This window comes from Rhinolophus sinicus, linkage group LG04 (genome assembly GCF_036562045.2).
Source record: "Rhinolophus sinicus isolate RSC01 linkage group LG04, ASM3656204v1, whole genome shotgun sequence".
Lineage (NCBI taxonomy): Eukaryota > Metazoa > Chordata > Mammalia > Chiroptera > Rhinolophidae > Rhinolophus > Rhinolophus sinicus.
The window spans coordinates 103,140,238-103,158,363 of NC_133754.1; the positions used below are offsets into that span (position 1 = coordinate 103,140,238).

Sequence of the window (18,126 nt, forward strand, 5' to 3'; positions counted from 1 at the left end):
TATATATACCAACAAATTAGATAACATAGGAAAAAAATGGATACATTCCTAGAAACACACAATCTGCCAGAAAGAAACAGAAAATCTGAACAGACCAATAATGACTGATTAAAATGTGATTGAATCAGTAACCAAAAACCTCCCAACATAGAAAACCCCAGGACCTGACAGCTTCACTTGGTGAATTCTACCAAACATTTAAAGAACTAATGCCAGTCCTTCTCAAGATCTTCTAAAAAATTGAAAAGGAAGAGTATTTCCAAATACAGTCAACAAGGCCAGCATCACCCTGATACCAAAGCCAAATAAGGGCACAAGAAAAGAAAACAATAGACCAATATCCTTGATGAACACAGATGCAAAAATTCTCAAGTAAATATTAGCAAACCAAATTTAAGAACACATGAAAAGGATCATACACTTTGACCAAGTGGGATTTATCCCTGAATGCAAGGATAGACAACATACACAAATCAATAATTGTAAAATATTTACAGCCAGAGCAGTTAGGCAAGGCAAAGAAATAAAAAGCAACCAGACTGGAAAGGAAGAAGTCAAATTGTCATTATTTGCAGATAATATTTTGTACACAGAAAATCCCAAAGAATCAAAAAACTGTTAGAACTAGTCAATGAATTCAGTAAAGTTGCAGGATATAAAATCAACATACAGACATCAGTTGCACTTCTATACACACTAAAATTTCAAAAAATTCAAGAAAACTATCCCATTCACAATACCATGAAAAACAAAAACTACCTAGAAATAAATTTAGCCAAGAAAGTAAAAGATCTATATGATGAAAACTATAAAACTATAAATCAAAGAGGCACAAACAAATGGTAAAACATCTTGTGTTCATGGATCAGAAAAGTTAGTATTGTTAAAATATCCATACTACCCAAATCCATCTATAAATTCAATGTGATCTCTGTGAAAATTCCAACGGAAATTCCTACGGAATTCAACGGAAAAACAATCCTAACCTTTGTACATAACCACAAAACACTCCGAATAGCCAAAGCAATCCTGAGAAAAAAGAAAGCCTGGGTCATCGCAATCCTGATTTCAAGGAACATCATACTGTTTTAAGCTATAATAACTAAAGCAGTACGGTACTGTCATAAAAACAGACATACAGACCCATGGAACAGAACAGAAAGCCCTCACATATAACTAATATTCAGCCAGGGAGCTAAGAACACTCAATAAGGAAAGGATAGTCTCTGCAACACCGGCGCTGCGAAAACTGGATAACCACCAGCAGAGACATGAAACTGGACCCCTAGCTTACACCACTCACAAAAATTGACTTGAAATGGATCAAAGATTTAATCATAAGACCTGATGCCATTAAAATTTCTAGAAAAAATGTAGCGAAGAAGCTCCTGAACATTAGTCTTAGCAATGATTTCTTGGGTATGACACCAAAGGCACATACAACAAAAGCAAAAATCATCAAATTAAAAAGCTACACAGCAAAAGAAACAATCAACAAAGTGAAAAGACAGCCTACAGATTGGGAGAACATTTTTGCAAACCATGTGTCAGATATGGGGTTAATATGCATCCAAATAGATAAAGAACTCATAGGACTCAATAACAACAAAATCCAATTAAAGGGTAGAGAAACTGAACAGGCATTTTTCCAAAGAAGACATACAGATGGGCAACAGGTATATAAAAAGGTGTCCAACATCACTAATCATCAGGGAAATGCAAGTCAAACCCGCAAGATATCACCCGACACCTGTCAGAATGGCTATTATCAAGATGAAGTCTTGGCGAGGCTGTGGAGAAAAGGGAACCCTCATGCTCTGTTGGTGGGATTGCAAATTGGTGCAGCCACTATGGAAAACAGGATTGAGGTTCCTCAAAAAATTAAAAATAGAACTACCTTATGACCCAGCAATTCCACTTCTGGATATTTATCCTAAGGAAATATAAACAGCATCTTGGAGAGGTATCTGCACCCCATGTTTATTGCTGCGTTATTCATAATAGTCAGGTATGGAAACAGCCAACGTGTCCATCAGTGGATGCTAGATAAAGAAGATGTGGTACAAATATACGATAGCCAAGAAAAAAGAAAATCCTGCCATTTGTGACAACATGGATTGACCTTGAAGACATTATGCTAAGTGAAATAAGTCAGACAGAGAGATAACTACTGTATGCTCTCACTTATACATGGAATCTAAAAAAGCCAAACTCATAAAAACAGAGTGTGAAATGGTGATTACCACGGATTGCGAGGTCGGGGGGATAGGAAAGATGGTGTAGAAGGGCGCAAACTTGCAACAAGTAGTAAATAAGTCCTCATGATCTAACATAGTGAGTACAGACAACAGCAGTATTATAATCATCAGGCTTACTCAGAGACTAGATCTTAACTATTTCAACCACTAAAAAAGAAATGATAATTATGTGATGTGACAGGTGCTAATTATTGCCACAATGTCAATCATATTACAATATATAAATGTATCAAATCAATGTGTAAACCTTAAATTTATACAATGTTATATGTCAAATATATTGTAATTTAAAAAAGATAAAGAATTGTGGTTCAATACATTGTAAAAAGTAAAAAGGCACAGACTGGGAGAAGATATTTGTAATACATTAAAGGAATGAACACAGGCAAAGGTGTTTAGCATATTTAGTACTCTGGGTGATTCAGCAAATTAAAACTCTAATGAGATACTATTATACTCCTTCCTACTAACTGGCAAAAATGTAAGTCTGACAACATCAAGTATGAACAAGGTGTGTGGGGAGCCATGGTTGCAGTTAACTTTAAAGCCTCAACAGAATGGCTCGGTTTATACTTAACCTATTTCCTCCCCCTGAAGCAATTGTCTCTGCCTGCATCTGGAGAGAGCTTGCATGCTGCTCAGGAATGTGGTGGGAGTGGCCAGTTCCCAGAACAGAAGGCTGATGCCTATCAGGGCTATTGATAAGATAATTACATTTGGGAGTTTCAGTAAATTTTGTGTCTCCTGTGTTAAAGTTTTACTGTTAACTAGGTAATGCATTTTTGTGCTTGCTAAACTGCACGTCCACAGAAGGTATAAATTCTGGGGACAAAATAAACTCAGCGTCTCCAGGAACACTGGGGTCCGCGATCGCCATCATCAAAGTGTGAGTGCCTTCTTTCATTCCCACTCCCCTTGTCAGGAACCGTTCGACTCGTGGCGGCTGGCCCGCTACAAGGTGTGGAACAAAGCACACACAGTGCTGGTCAGAAAGTAAAATCACTTCGGAAGATGTTTTAGCAAAATCTATTGGTGTGAAAGCTATTCCTACCAATTACTGTAAACCCATCCCTAGGAATATGCCCCAGAGAAATGAATGTGTGCACCAGACATGAGTAAGAGTGTTCGTGGCATCACTGTTGAACATTCCAAAACTTTTAAAAAATGAACCATCAACAGAATAGTAAATTATTAGTATATATAAATGGAATGAAAATGAGTGAACTAGAGCTTCAGATTAACGTGACTGAATCTCAAAAACAATGTACAGTGAAAGATGACAGAACACACAGGGTTTGACTGTATTCAGAAAGATCAGAAAAAGTAAAACACTTTTTAGGGCTGCATCTATGGGAGTAGAAACTACAAGGAAAAGCAATGTAATATGGTCATGGAGGGGACAGTTCTGGGGTACTTCTAATCTATTTCTTTAGCTGGTTGTCACCCGAGCTTTTCTTCTGTAATTGTCAAACTGCATATGCTATATCCACTTTCTAAATTTAATTCACACAAAAAATTTCTGACAATTCCAGGTAGAATAAAGACCCAATTGTGAAAACAAAAGTTCATAGGAGAAAATGGTATATTTATGACTGAGGATTGAGAAGAATTTCTTAAAGTCATAAATAAAGATTGATAAAATCAATACAGAGGGTGCCACAAAAATGTATACACATTTTAAGAAAGGAAAACTTTTAAAATTGTAATACTCAATATATACTGATAACAAAAGATGAACACAAGTCACGTTTGACGTCTGCAATTACAAGAGGTGCTCAAAGTGGTTGCCATCAGCGTCCAGACACTTCTGATTACGGAGAACTACTGCTTGAGCAACGTTGACCAAACTGTCCACTTGTATACAAGTCTGACAATTAAGTTCACAAACTTGTTGCAACGATGTTGCTAACCTTTTTTGATATCACAGGGATTATTCATTATGAACTTGTACCAACTGAACAGTTAACCCAGTTTACTATTTGGAAGTGCTGAAAAGACTGAGTAAAAAAGTTAGATGACCTGAACTTTTGGCCAACAATTCCTGGCTCTTGCATCACGACAATGCACCAGCTCACACAGCACTGTCTGTGAGGGGGTTTTTAACCAGTAAACAAATAACTGTATTGGAACACCCTCCCTCCCTACTTGCCTGATCTGGCCCCCAATGATTTCTTTCTTTACCCGAAGATAAAGGAAATATTGAAAGGAAGACAATGGCATTCAGGACATCAAGATGACAGCTCTGATGGCCACTCCAGAAAAAGAGTTCCAAAATTGCTTTGAAGGGTGGACTAGGTGCTGGCATCAGTGCATAGCTTCCCAAGGGGAGTACTTCGAAGGTGACTGTAGTGATATTCAGCAATGAGGTGTGTTGCACTTTTTCTAGGATGAGTCGTGAATTTAATTGTCATACCTCGTACTGTTTTTTTTTAGCACCCTCAGTATTAAAAGGAAAAACGTGTGTGAAAAACACAAACCAAAAAGCTAAACCCAGATTGGGAGAAGATGTTGGTAGTATTTGTAACTGACAAAGGATTAGTACACAGAATAATTAACTTCAATAAAGAGAAACACCCCCCCACCCCACTCCCAAAGTCTGACTTGGGCAAAAGAAATGAACAGGCAAGTCACAAAATAGGAAAGCCAAATGCTCACATGCCTTACCAGTAAATAGGGAAGTGCGTATTAAAATTACACTGACCTGCCATTTCACACCCACCCAAATGGCCAAAATTGCAGTCTGACCAGATCAAGGGTTAGAAAGCACACACAGCACGTTCTGCTGATGGCAAAAAACAATCGGTAACGACCTTGGGGAGCGCAGGGAAGACCTACACTCGCACAAACTTGCTGTGACCCAGCATCCAACTCTGGACAAGGGTCCCAGAGACACGTGATCAAGACATCGTGCAGCCCTATTCATCGCACTGACAAACTGGGAGAAATCCTGAAGGCCCACAGACAGGGAGACTTGGCACAGATATACATGGAATCTGGATATAGCTATTAAATCAATAAGCTACAGTTTATGTGTATTACTGTGGTGAGTCTCAAAATATGGAGAGAAAACAGCAAATTGCAGAGGGATACATAAAGATGAGACAGTCATACTGTGCTGATTCGTGGGCACGATGTAGCAGAGGAATGAGAAACCAGTGTGGGAATGCAGTTGGCGGGAATCAGGTCGGAGAGTGAGGACATGGGTTTCAATTACACTTACAATGTTTTATGTCTTAAGTTTGGTGTGAACTTTCTATTTTTTAAACTCCTGAAATGTTTTCTGAAAAGATCATACGACTTCTTACCTTGTGTGGGCAAAGTATTTTTCTTGTGTTTTTCTAGCTGGGTCCCTGAAGAATTCTGACTCTTTTGCATTCGAACTGATGAGTTCTAGAGGTGGAGAGAATTGAATAAAAAAGTAGCATTCATCTACGTATTAGTATAACGAATGAAACAAAACTCGGCGTGCAAGGAGAACATTTTAAGTCTGTTCATTTATGTTGTTTTCATCACTATAGACCAGTGAACCAGCTATTGTCTAGGAATGTGTGCACACGCGTGCAGGCACACATACACACACAGCCCACCTCTGGAAATGTACTCCTCACGTGAGGGCATGAGAGACGACTGGTAGCAGGCAGCCAGAGCAGAGGGCGGAGTCATGGCCCACATCAGCACCCTTGCCGTCTTGCTCTGAGCCCTGCTCCCGCTCAGAAGCCTGCTCACCACTGTCCCCTCCTGGAGATGGAAGTCTGTCATCCTCAGACTTCCCACCCCTACATTTAGATTTATAATAGAAGTAGGGGAGATGTCCTTCTTGCTCCCCCACTCACCACTTCCAATCTAATCTGTCTCGTCCCCGCCCAGCTCTGAACCCCACGGTGCGTACCCACACCACGTACCCCACTGTCCTTGCCAGCAGAGGACAAGCCAAGGCCGGGGCTTGCGTGCGATGAGCAATCTCAGCCGTGCACTCCAACGGGCAATAGCAACATGTACAAAATCAATAACCACAAAACTCAATTTCAGAGCATTCAAATCCAGAATGCGGGGCAGCCTGGCCTACTCAAAAACCCAATGCCATTTAATGCTCAAGTATTTAGGGGTGAGGTGCCATGATTTCTGCAACTACCTTCAAATTGCCCAGCAAAGGACACACACAAACACTGCAAATGCTAACAGTGCTGGAGTCTCGGAGAGATGCCAGGGCCGACCACACGGGGGAAATTGCTATGTGGGGAAGCTGCCGCCATAAGGGGCGTCTCAGGAGGAGAACCCACTTTCTGACTGTCACAGCTGAGTCTTCAGCGCGTTCCTCCGGTCCTGACTCCACAGCCTCTGCGTCCTAGTCACAGACCCAGGTTTCACAGCCCCCACCAGAGCCTGTGCCCTCAGGCAGCTTACATTCACGGGGCGTTGCAGTCACTCTTGTACATCCTGTCAACTTCCAACCCCCCCACTTTGTGGGATTCCCCCCCGATGACCACTCCTCTTGGAAAAGACAACTCTCAGCCACCCTACACCCAAAAGGCTGAACGAAACAAAATAATGGACCCCTGCTCACTTGAAACGCCCTCTAACGGGCGCGGGCCCAGGCACTTCCGCGGTGCCGGCAGCCCTCACAGCCACTGCACGTTCTCCCGTGTGCTCACCCCTCCCACAGCCCCTGCTCCTCCCTCACTCTCAGTGCTTCAGAGCATCAGGAGGGACGTCCTACCACAGGGCACCACACACCCAGCCTGGGTACAGACCTCGGACCTTCTGACGGGCAGCCCTGCCTTCATCCCCGAGTCCCATCTCACCTGATTCACGGGCCACGTCAACAGTTCCCCTTCACGCCCATCAGACCTTCCGTCCCACTGAGACAACCCCACCGGGAAACAGACACTTAGTGCTAACTGTCCCATCTTAAAACAGAAACAACTTCCCCTACAGCCACACTTCTCTTCCCACTTACTGCAAAACCTCTCCATGAAGCTTACACTGTGTCCTCGTTCTCTCTCACCCACGCTTTTGTCTTCAGCACCCCTAACTGGTCAATCCCATGACAACCTTCAGTCCTCATCTTACTTGGCAGCGTCCCTGACGCCGTGGGCCCCGCCCCTCGAGGGACCTCTGTGACTTGGCTTTTGGGACGTCACAGTGGCCCCCTCTCCTTCCTCCTCCTGGCTGTTCATCCTCGCACCCAGCTCCCCAGTCGGCTCAGCCGGTGGATTTTCAGCCTCGGCCATCCCTCCCTCCCAGCCCGAAGCTTCACCCACTGCACATTCTGATGACCCCGCACTTCCTGCTCCATCCTGACCTTCTCCTGAGACATGCACACTGCCCGGTTAACATGTCCACCTGATGCCACACAGGCATTTCAGACTCACCTTGTCTGCACCTGAGCTCCTCATGTCCATGCCCGAGAAATACATGCTGTCTCCTTGTGTTCTCCCAGACAAATGGAGACTATCAGGCAGAAACACTACACTACACTTGGAGGCCATTCCTGACTCCTTTCTTGCTGTCACATACACCAGGGCACCATAACCCCATCCACTTCTCAATGCTCCAGCGCCAGCCCCGCTCGGGTCTGAATTACTGCAAGTCCCCCCTGGTGTTCCTTACGGTGCCCACGCACACCCCCTCCCGACTCTATTATAAGGTCTGTCGCAGAGACAGTGCTAAGGTAAAGGCTTAGGCTGCCCCCTCCATCAGAGCCCTCCATGGGCTGCCCAGGTCCCCACAGGAAAAGCCAGCGCTGACACACACTGCTGCGGCTTGATGAAATCTGCACCCGCCACCCTCCGTCACATGTCTGATCTCATCCCCAGCACTGCCCCCAGGTCCTCTGCTCCAGCTTTACAGTAAGTCCTCACAGAGGGTCCAAGATGACGTGCAATTACAGCAATTTCACCAGAGGCTAATTGATATGAAGAGTTAAGTTCCTCCAGCCTCCAGGCCTGGGGCTCGTCAACCAGGTCTCAGCCCCGCTCACTCAGTCCTCTTAGGCCATTATTCAAATGTCACGTTCTCAGTGAGGCTTTCTCTGGGCATCCTACCTATAACAGCAATAGCCCTCTCCCCGACACTTATTCCCCTTCCTTGCTTTTTCTCCTTAGTTTCTATCACTGTGTCACACACCGTGTATTTTATTTATGGTCTTCCTCCCACCACTGCAGTATTTAAGTTCCAAGAGGGAAACAGCATTTGTGTTTTGTTCATTGTTATATCCGCAGTGCCTAAAAGCACTGCCTGGCAAATCAGAGTTGTGAACAGAGATGAGTGAAACACCAGTTATGTGATTCCAAAGGGTCACACACGTAATACCCTGCAAAAACTCCCCTTGGCCTGTTTCAACTGAGATTGTCTGCCTACTGTGGTATAATTCCTTTGTAAAAATTATAAAATTACTTTGAAAACTATCTGTATAGCAATACTCAAAAAAAATTTTTAATTGTGGCAACCTATATGTAACATTTGCCATCTTAACCATTTTCAGTGCGCAGGTCAGTGGTATTAAGCACATTCAGTGTGTGCGGCCATCACCACCGTCCGTCCACAGAACTCTCTTCATCTTCAAAACTGAAACTCTGTCCCCATAAAACACTAGGCCCTTCTTCTCCCTCCCCGCAGCCCTGGCACCCACCCTTCTACCTTCTGTCCCTAAGAATTTGCTCCAATATTTTTATTAGGTTGGTGTGAAAGTAATTGCGGTTTTTGCAATTGTTTTTAACTTTTTAAACTACAATTGCTTTTGCACCAACCTAATAACACCTCCCCTGGCCTGACAAAGCCACTGGCCTCCAAACCTACCGTGGACCACTCTTTCTTCTCTTTCTTCGCGGCAGTCCCACACTGACTCATCTTGGTGCTGCTCTCGGTGGCTTCTGCTTTCTTCCAGGCGTCTAGTCGGAATCTTTCCATCACTTTTATTTCTTCCCGGAGGTCTGTGTTCTCTTTGACCAACATTTCTATCTGGCTTCTAAGACGGCCATGTGTACTTGACCATTTTGCTTCCTTTCTTTTCAAATCTTCCTGTAAATCTGCTACCTGCTGTTTCAAAGCCTTTCCAAAAAAAAAAAAAAAGTATTACTAGAATTAAACCAATGCAACTGAAGAAAATAGATGCATCAATGAAACAATAGCTAGCCTGGCAAGACCGGGTCTTATATTAATTTTTGCTCCAAAAGACGCATTAGAGCTGATGGTCCAGCTAGGTCTTATTTTCGGGGAAGCATGATAGTTCACTGCAATAACATGGCCATGAGGTAATAAAGGTCTGAACTAAGATATTAATTGAAATAGAAGAGACAAATGGGGGAGAGGTGGTGAAGAAAAAATAGGAATTCACCACAATGAGAAACCACCTCATACCTGTTAGAATGGCTATTATTAACAAGACATGTAATAGTAAGTGTTGGAGAGGTTGTGGAGAAAAAGGAACCCTCAGATGCTGTTGGTGGGAATGTAGATTAATACAGCCACTATAGAAAACAATGTGAAGGTTCCTCAAAAAATTACGAATAGAATTACCATATGACCCAGCAATCCTAGTCCTGGGTATCTACCCCAAAAATCTGACATTTATCTGTAAAAATATATGTACCCATATGTTCACTGCAGCATTATTCACTGGTGGCCAAGACATGGAAACAACCAAAGTGTCATTTGATAGATGATTGGATAAAGAAGATGTGGTACATGTATACAATGGAATACTACTCCACCATAAGAAAAGATGAAACACTGCCATTTGTGACAACATGGATGGATCTTGAGATCATCATGCTAAGTGAAATAAGTCAGATGGAAATAGACAAGAAGCATATGATTTCACTCATATGTGGGATATAAAATTGAAAGCAACAAACGAACAAGACAAAGAAACAAAACCTCATAGACACAAACAACAGTTTAGTGGTTACCAGGGCAAGGGTGGTGGGGGGTGGTAGAAGAGGGCAAAGGGGGTCAAATATATGGTAGTAGAAGGAGAACTGACTCTGGGTGGTGAGCACACAATGTAATACATAGATGATGTAATACAGAATTGTATACTTGAAACCTATGTAATTTTACTAACCAATGTCATCCCAATAAATTTATTTTGTTTATTTTTTAAATTTTCATTGGGGAATATTGGGGAATAGTGTACCTCTCCAGGGCCCATCGGCTCCAAGTCACCGCCCCTCAATCTAGCCATGGAGGGCGCAGCTCATCTCCAAGTCCAGTTGCTGTTTTCAATCTTTAGTTGCAGGGGGCACAGCCCACCATCCCATGCGGGAATTGAACCGGCAACCTTGCTGCCGAGAGCTTGTGCTCCAACCAACTGAGCCATCTGGCCGCCCCTCTGGCAGCTCAGTGGCAGCCCACTGCCTCCAATCCAGCCATGGAGAGCACAGCCCACCAAACCATGTGGGAATTGAACCAGCAACCCTGCTGTTCAGAGCTCACACTCCAATTAAGCCATCCAGACGCCCAAATAAAAAAATTTTTAAAAATTAATAGGAATTCATTACTAATTGAAGGAAGAAGAGTTGAGGTAAAGGGAAGAATAAAAGATTCCTACTGGCCCTGAAAACTGATTCTATTTGGAATTTATAAGAAAAAAACAGGTTTTTAAAAAATGAGTTTTAGATGGACTAAATGACCTAAGTGAAGCAACTCCTGGAAATGTCTAGAAGCAATTTGCAACTGTACAGACAGAAATCAAGATTGACATCAGAACCAAGGAGACTGTCACCTACAGTCTGTAGGCGCAAGTTACGAGGAGTGACCGAGACCTGAGGGGAGGACAGATGAAGTCTTCCCAACTTGGGAGCACCTCAGATGTGACGCTGAAGGCGGCGGGAATCCCAGGCCTCATTAACACGCATCACAACTGACATCCATCCATTCTGCGAAGCTGATGCAAGCACAGTGACTACAGTTAGTAACACGGTACGGTACTCCCCCTTATCCGCAATCTCAGTTACTCATGGTCAACAGCAATCCAAAAATATTAAATGGAAAATCCCAGAAATAAACAATTCCTAAGTTTTAAGTTGCACATCGTCCTGAGTATGTGATGAAATCTCGCACAGTCCCACTCTGTCCTGCCCGGACATGAATCCTCCCTTTGTCCAGTTTATTCAAGCTGTCGACATTAGTCACTTAGTAGCTATCTGGGTTATTAGATCAGCTGTGGCTATATCACGGTGCTTGTGTTCAAGTGACCCTTATTCTACTTCATTATGGCCCTAAAGCCCAAGAGTTGTGATGCTGGCATTACATGTGCCACAGAAAAAATGTAAAGCGTATGTCCACATGGGAAAAAACTAGCACATACAGGATGTGGTACAGCTACGGGCTCAGGAATCCACTGAGGGTCTCAGAAAGCTCCACCTGAATGAGAGGACACTGTCCTTGAAAGCTGTTGAGTAGATCGTAAGCACTGTCAACACACACGTGTACACACACACACACACACACACACACACACACACACACGGTTAACTATGTGAGGTGATAGATATGCTAATTATCTTGATCAAATCATTACACTGTAGGGGCCGGCCCGGTGGCTCAGGCGGTTAGAGCTCCATGCTCCTAACTCCAAAGGCTGCTGGTTCGATTCCCACATGGGCCAGTGGGCTCTCAACTACAAGGTTGCCGGTTCAACTCCTCGACTCCCGCAAGGGATGGTGGGCTCTGCCCCCTGCAACTAAGATTGAACACGGCACCTTGAGCTGAGCTGCCTCCCGGATGGCTCAGTTGATTGGAGCGCCGGCTCTCAACCACAAGGTTGCCAGTTCATTCCCCGAGTCCCACAAGGGATGGTGGGCTGTGCCCCTTGCAACTAGCAACGGCAACTGGACCTGGAGCTGAGCTGCACCCTCCACAACTAAGACTGAAAGGACAACAACTTGACTTGGAAAAAAATCCTGGAAGTACACACTGTTCCCCAATAAAATCTTGTTCCCCTTCCCCAATAAAATCTTTAAAAAAAAAATACTGGTACTTTAAATACGGAAGTGGAAGATGAGTTTAAATTTTATGCAATGGACAATGGACAGCCACTTACAATATTTTTCTTGGTAAACTGAAGTTTTAACATTTGATGAAGTCCATTACATCCGTTTTTTATTTTATACTTAGTTCTTTGTGTCTTCTCTTGGAAATCTTTGCATATGCCAATGTCATGAATATATTCTCCTACTTTTTTTCTTATAATTTAAGCTAGAAATGCATTAATTTTTTTTTTAAATACTACATTTCTCTGATCATGTCCATGTCTAACTTAGAAATAAACAGGACTGATAATTTGGCAGATCAGTTTGTAAGTTTTAGATTTAAACCTCTAGTTGGTATATGGGCTTAAATTATTATAAATAAACAAAACAAACAGTATTTGTTGTGCGGTGGGTCAAACAGATTAACACAACATTACACTGGTGAATTTCCAACTCCTGGCTTATTAATTCATTCATGTCATTATCGTAGTCTTTCTCTTTTTTTTTTTCTTGGAAGCCTTTATTAAAAAAACATACCTTACTCTTTAAGTCAGAGTACAAAAGATGTTCCTGAGGCAGTGTCTCAGAGTATTTGGTGAGTCAATGGGTGATTACACTGATACCCAATTTCTCTTTGACACATCAAGTAACTCTGAGATTCTTACAAGACGGTCATCTTTACTAACGCATATGAGTATAATGTAAAGAACTGGCATACCTGTATTTCTTCACGTTCCTTTTTATCTGGAAAAGTTCTTGCAACTGTAGTATACTTTTCAAAAACTTTGCGTTCCTTTTGTAGTTTCCTCATTTCCTCCTTTTTAAACTCTTCTATTCGAGTCAATTCTTTTGCTTTCTGTTGTTCAAAGTCTGCAATTTCTTTCCTACAATGACCAAACCATATTATCGTCTAAGGGGACCATCTCAACATAGTAATCCACATGTGGTACCAAAATGTAACATGAGTGACAGCATGGAATTAAGGAGCTGCTGGTCTTGGTGAATCTGTCTTCAATCCATAACAGTGAAATAAGTCAATTAATACAAAAAGCATTCCTCCAATAAGCAGCCACTGGGCACCTACTATGAGTCAAGCACTACTAAGTACTGGAGGATGCACAGTGAAGAAAATAAACATCCTTACTCCCATGAAGCCTCTTACATTCTAATGGGAGAGAGAGGTGATGAGAAGATAAATAAGTAAAATACATGGAATTTTAGAAGTGTTAAAGAGAAACATAAAGCAAGGAATGAGGTTAGGAAATATCAGGATAGATTAAAACTACGGATGAGGTCATCTTGCTGAGATAATATTTGAAGTAAACCTGCAGATAGTGAGAGAATGGCCATGAGGATATTTGGACAAACAGTTCAGGTAGAGGGAACGCCACATGCAAAAACCCTGAGGCAGGAATATATGCTTGACGTGTTCAAAGAACAGCCAGGAGGCCAGTGTGGCTAAAGGAGAGTAAGCAAGAGACAGAACAGTAGATAATGTTAAAAAAAGAGGGCCAAATTAGAAATTCTGGGGCTGAGAATATAATGGATGAAGACCCACTGGGGTCATACAGACCGCTGTGAGTACTTAGGTATTATGCTTAGGAGAATAGTGATCAGAGGGACTGTCATAACCCAGGCTCACTCTGGGTGCTGTGTTAAGAGAATAGGGAGAATGACATCAGCAAGATGGTGGAATGGGTCCCTGGCTCACGTCCCCCCACATAAACAACCATCTGACAGCCATAAGTGGACAAAAGTGCTTCTGTGGAAGTTTTAGGACCCAGGTAGGAGGTTGAGAAACCCTGGTGAAGCCGAAGATTGAGGACATCCACTTTGAGAAAGCAGGAGCGTGCCTTGGGGCAAGCTTACTAAACACGGTCCTGACTGCAGATGGAAAAAAGTCCAGGCCCCCAATGGACTCAGCTCCAGCCCCATCTGCCAAAGGACTTGCGAAGAGCCACGCTCATCTGATCTGTGTGCAGTTAACAGGCCCACAGACCTCAGTCCCAACTGTGGATCCTGCAACAGCCCTGTGACCTGGCTTCAACCTGCACTGCTATGGTACTAGAGGCAGCCCTGACCACCCAGGGACAGCGGGAGGGTCTCCTGGGGTCCAGCAGGAGGATACTCAGGAACATGGCAGGAACCACATCCATCCTCACCCCTGGTAACAGACCCACTGCCTGCATACTCAACAGTGGACCCAAAAGTAGCCCCGTAACCTAGCTCCATCCCTGTTTGACCATGGTCCCAGAAGCAGGCCTGTCCAACTGGAGATCTGGCATAACCACGTCCACCTGCAACCTGGGTAACAGACCTGCAACCTTGGACCCCACTGTGGACCCAGAAGCTGCCACACGATCTGACAGCTTCTGGGTCGACAGTGGGGTCCAGTTGACTGTGATCCGAGGCAGACTCATCAGTCCAGGGATCCAGCAGGAGAAGGTAAAGACTTGCCGAAAGATGAGTTTAAATTTTATGCAATGACAGGAAGAGGTGTTTGCTCTTTCAAATGCGAAGACGCCAACACAAGGCTACAGAGATCATGAAAAATGAAGCAAATGTGACACCACCAAAGGAAACTAATAAAGCTACAGTAACCAATCCCAAAGAAATGGAAATCTACAAGTTGCCTGACCTAGAATTAAAAATAATTAAGGAAGTTCACCAAGCCATAAGAGAACACAGATAAACAATTCAACAAAATCAGGAAAACAACACACGAAACAAAATGAAAAGTTCAACAAAGAGAAATCATAAAAAAGAACGAAACAGAAATTCTGGGGCTGAGAATCTAATGGATGAAGTGAAAAATACAAGAGACCTTCAACAGCAGACTCAATCAAGCAGAAGAACGAATCTATGAACTTGAAGACAGGTAATTTGAAGTTACAGTCAGAGAAGAAAAAAGAAAAAAGAATGAAAAAAGTGAAGAAAGCCTAAAGCATTTATAAGACACCAAACAATGGGCCAATATAAGCATTATGGGAGTCTCAGAGGGAAAAAACACACGAAATCAACAAATCTTTAGCTAGACTAGGAAAATAAAAGGGAAGACTCAAATAAAAAAAATAGAAACCGAAAGAGGAGATATTACAACAGATGCCTCAAAAATAAAAAAAGATTGTATTATGAACAATTATAATCCAAAAAACTCGATAACCTAGAAGAAATGGATAAATTTCTAGAAACATACAACCTACCAAAACTGAATCTAGAAGAAATAGAAAGCCTGAATAGACCAATAACAAACAGATTCAATCTGTAACCAAAAATCTCCCAACAAAGACAAATCCAGCACCAGATGCCTTCACAGGTAAATTCTACCAAACATTCAAAAATTAATACCAATACTTCTTAAACTCTTCCAAAAAAAGAACACTTCCAAACTCATTTTATGAGGCTAATATCACTAATACCAAAGCCAGAGAAAGACACCACAAGAAAACTACAGGCCAATACCCCTGATGAACATAGATGTAGAAGTCCTCAGTAAAATACTAGCAAACCAAATTCAACTGCACATTAAAAGGATTTTACAGCATGACCAAGGGGAATTCATCCCTGAATGCAAGGTGGGCTCATATATACAAATCAATTAATGTGAAGTAAACCTGTGCAGCCACTGTAGAAAAACAGTATGGTGGTTTCTCAGAAAATTCAGTAATTACCATATGATCCAGCAATCCCACCCTGGGTATATGTATAGAAGAATTAAAGGCAGAGACTTGATCAGATTATTTGTACACGAATGATAATGGCAGCATTATTCACAATAACCACAAGGTAAAAACAACACAAATGTCCAGCTGCAAGTCAAGGAATGCCAACAGTCACCAGCAACCACTAAAAGAGGCGAGAAACCATGGCTCTGCTGACACCTTGACTCTGGACTTCTAAGTCTCCAGAACTGTGAGAAAATAAATTCCTGCTGTTTTAAGCCTCCCAGTTTGTGTGTGTACTTCGTTGCAGTAGTCCTGGGAAATTAATATACTGGCCAAGGTAGCACTCGAATTCATAACTCCAAAACTGCTTTTCAAATTCAATTTATGATCTCATCACTAAGAGATTCCCCTTTTAACACATTTTTTACCACAATGAGTCACTTTATTTAACTAAAAAATTCATATGTGGTATAGATTTCACTTTCTTTCCATTTATATTGTTGGATTGATCAAAATTATTACAAATATTTTAGATATAATCCTAAGATGTAACTGAATCACTGTATTTTTTCCCAACTTGTAAGATGCAAACTTACCTTAGTTTTTCCAACGCATGTTCTCGTTCAATGCGAAGTTTAGCTAAAGATGTGTTTTCAGCTTTAAATTTTTCTATTTCAGTTTCCAATTCAATAATTTTCTCTCTCAAAACTTGAGATCGAGCACTGTCACCTATAATAGACCATAAATATTGAACTTCACAAAAGGCGTTTAGCAGCAAAAACACTAGATAGCTATTAACACTAAGAGCCAAAAATATGGTAAATACACTACTAAAATGCATTAGAAACAATACTTTTAATAACAAAATTTCTTTAAAAAAATGTAGACCTAACTTTCCAGATGAAACCAGTTTAAATTTAAGAATCAAATGATTCTACCCCAAGAGTATCAATGTGACAATGAATTAATATTACATATAAAGGAAACTATTCAAATAAAAAGTTTAAAAGGCCAATATGTAAAAATAGCTTAAGAACATGAAAAAGTCACACAAAATCTAAAGCACTAACCAACACCAAAATCAAAGTTTAACCCCCACTAATAAAAGAAATACAAATTAAAACCTTCTTTCCGTATCAAATTTGCTACTATGTCTAGAAGAATTAAAGGCAGAGACTTGAAAAAATATTTGTACACTAATGATAACAGCATTATTCACAATAACCACAAGGTAGAAACAACACAAATGTCCAGCTGCAAGTCAAGGAATGTAAGAGGCTAAAAGTCCTTTACCCTTTTAGAAACGAAATCTGATTTATAGCACAAGGCTAAAATATACATAGCCACCCTTTGACCCAGTTATGCTACTTCTAAAAATGTAGTTAAAAAACAAATTTGTAAAAATCATACAAATAGTTTTGCACAAAAATATGAATTGTAGTGGTTATTTCCAATAGTGAAAAAGAATATAAGTGTCCAACATTAAGGAAATTATTGGGGGCGGACGGGTGGCTCAGTTGGTTAGAGTGCGAGCTCTGGGCAACGGGGCTGCCGGTTCGATTCCCACATGGGCCAATGAGCTGCAACCTCCACAACTAGAATGAAGTCAATGAGGGGCCGCTCAATTCCTGGGTGGCCAGATGGCTCAGGTGGTTGGAGCGCGGGCTCTCAACCACAAGGTTGCTGGTTTGACTCCTCAACTCCCACAAGGGATGGTCGGCTCCACCTCCCCACAACTAAGATTGAACACAGCACCTTGAACTGAGCTGCCACTGAGCTCCCAGATGGCTCAGTTGGTTGGAGCGCATCCTCTCAACCACTAGGTTGCCGGTTCGACTCCACCAAGGGATGGTGGGCTGCGCCCCCTGCAACTAGCAAGGGCAACTGGACCTGGAGCTGAGCTGTGCCCTCCACAACTAAGACTGAAAGGACAACAACTTGACTTGGAAGAGTCCCAGAAGTACACACTGTTCCCCAATAAAGTCCTATTACCCTTCACCAATAATAAAAACCAAAAAACAAAAAAACTTAAAAAAAAAAATTACTGAATAAAATTATGCTACATTCATATAATGCACTTCAACCACTTTTAAAGTACAGAGTTTTAATGACACAGCCAATGCATGTTATACACCTAGTCAAAAAGGATAAGACAAGTTATATGTCTCCACAATATTAAAAATACATAGGAAAAATGGCTGGAAGGAAATATCCCCAAATGATATCACA

At 41.9% G+C, this 18,126-nt stretch overlaps 1 protein-coding gene across 2 annotated transcripts in view; it reads right to left on the bottom strand.

Annotated features, from left to right (window-relative positions):
• CPAP (centrosome assembly and centriole elongation protein) overlaps window positions 1–18,126 on the bottom strand; it is a 43,648-nt gene that overhangs the window by 8,588 nt on the left and 16,934 nt on the right. For both annotated transcript variants that reach the window (XM_074330105.1, XM_074330106.1), the window contains exons 8-11: window positions 16,494–16,626; window positions 12,951–13,116; window positions 9,057–9,308; window positions 5,564–5,648 (exon numbers count right to left, since the gene is read on the bottom strand). In XM_074330105.1, the coding sequence (XP_074186206.1) occupies window positions 5,564–5,648; window positions 9,057–9,308; window positions 12,951–13,116; window positions 16,494–16,626 (636 nt within the window). The remainder of the gene's footprint in view (window positions 1–5,563; window positions 5,649–9,056; window positions 9,309–12,950; window positions 13,117–16,493; window positions 16,627–18,126) is intronic.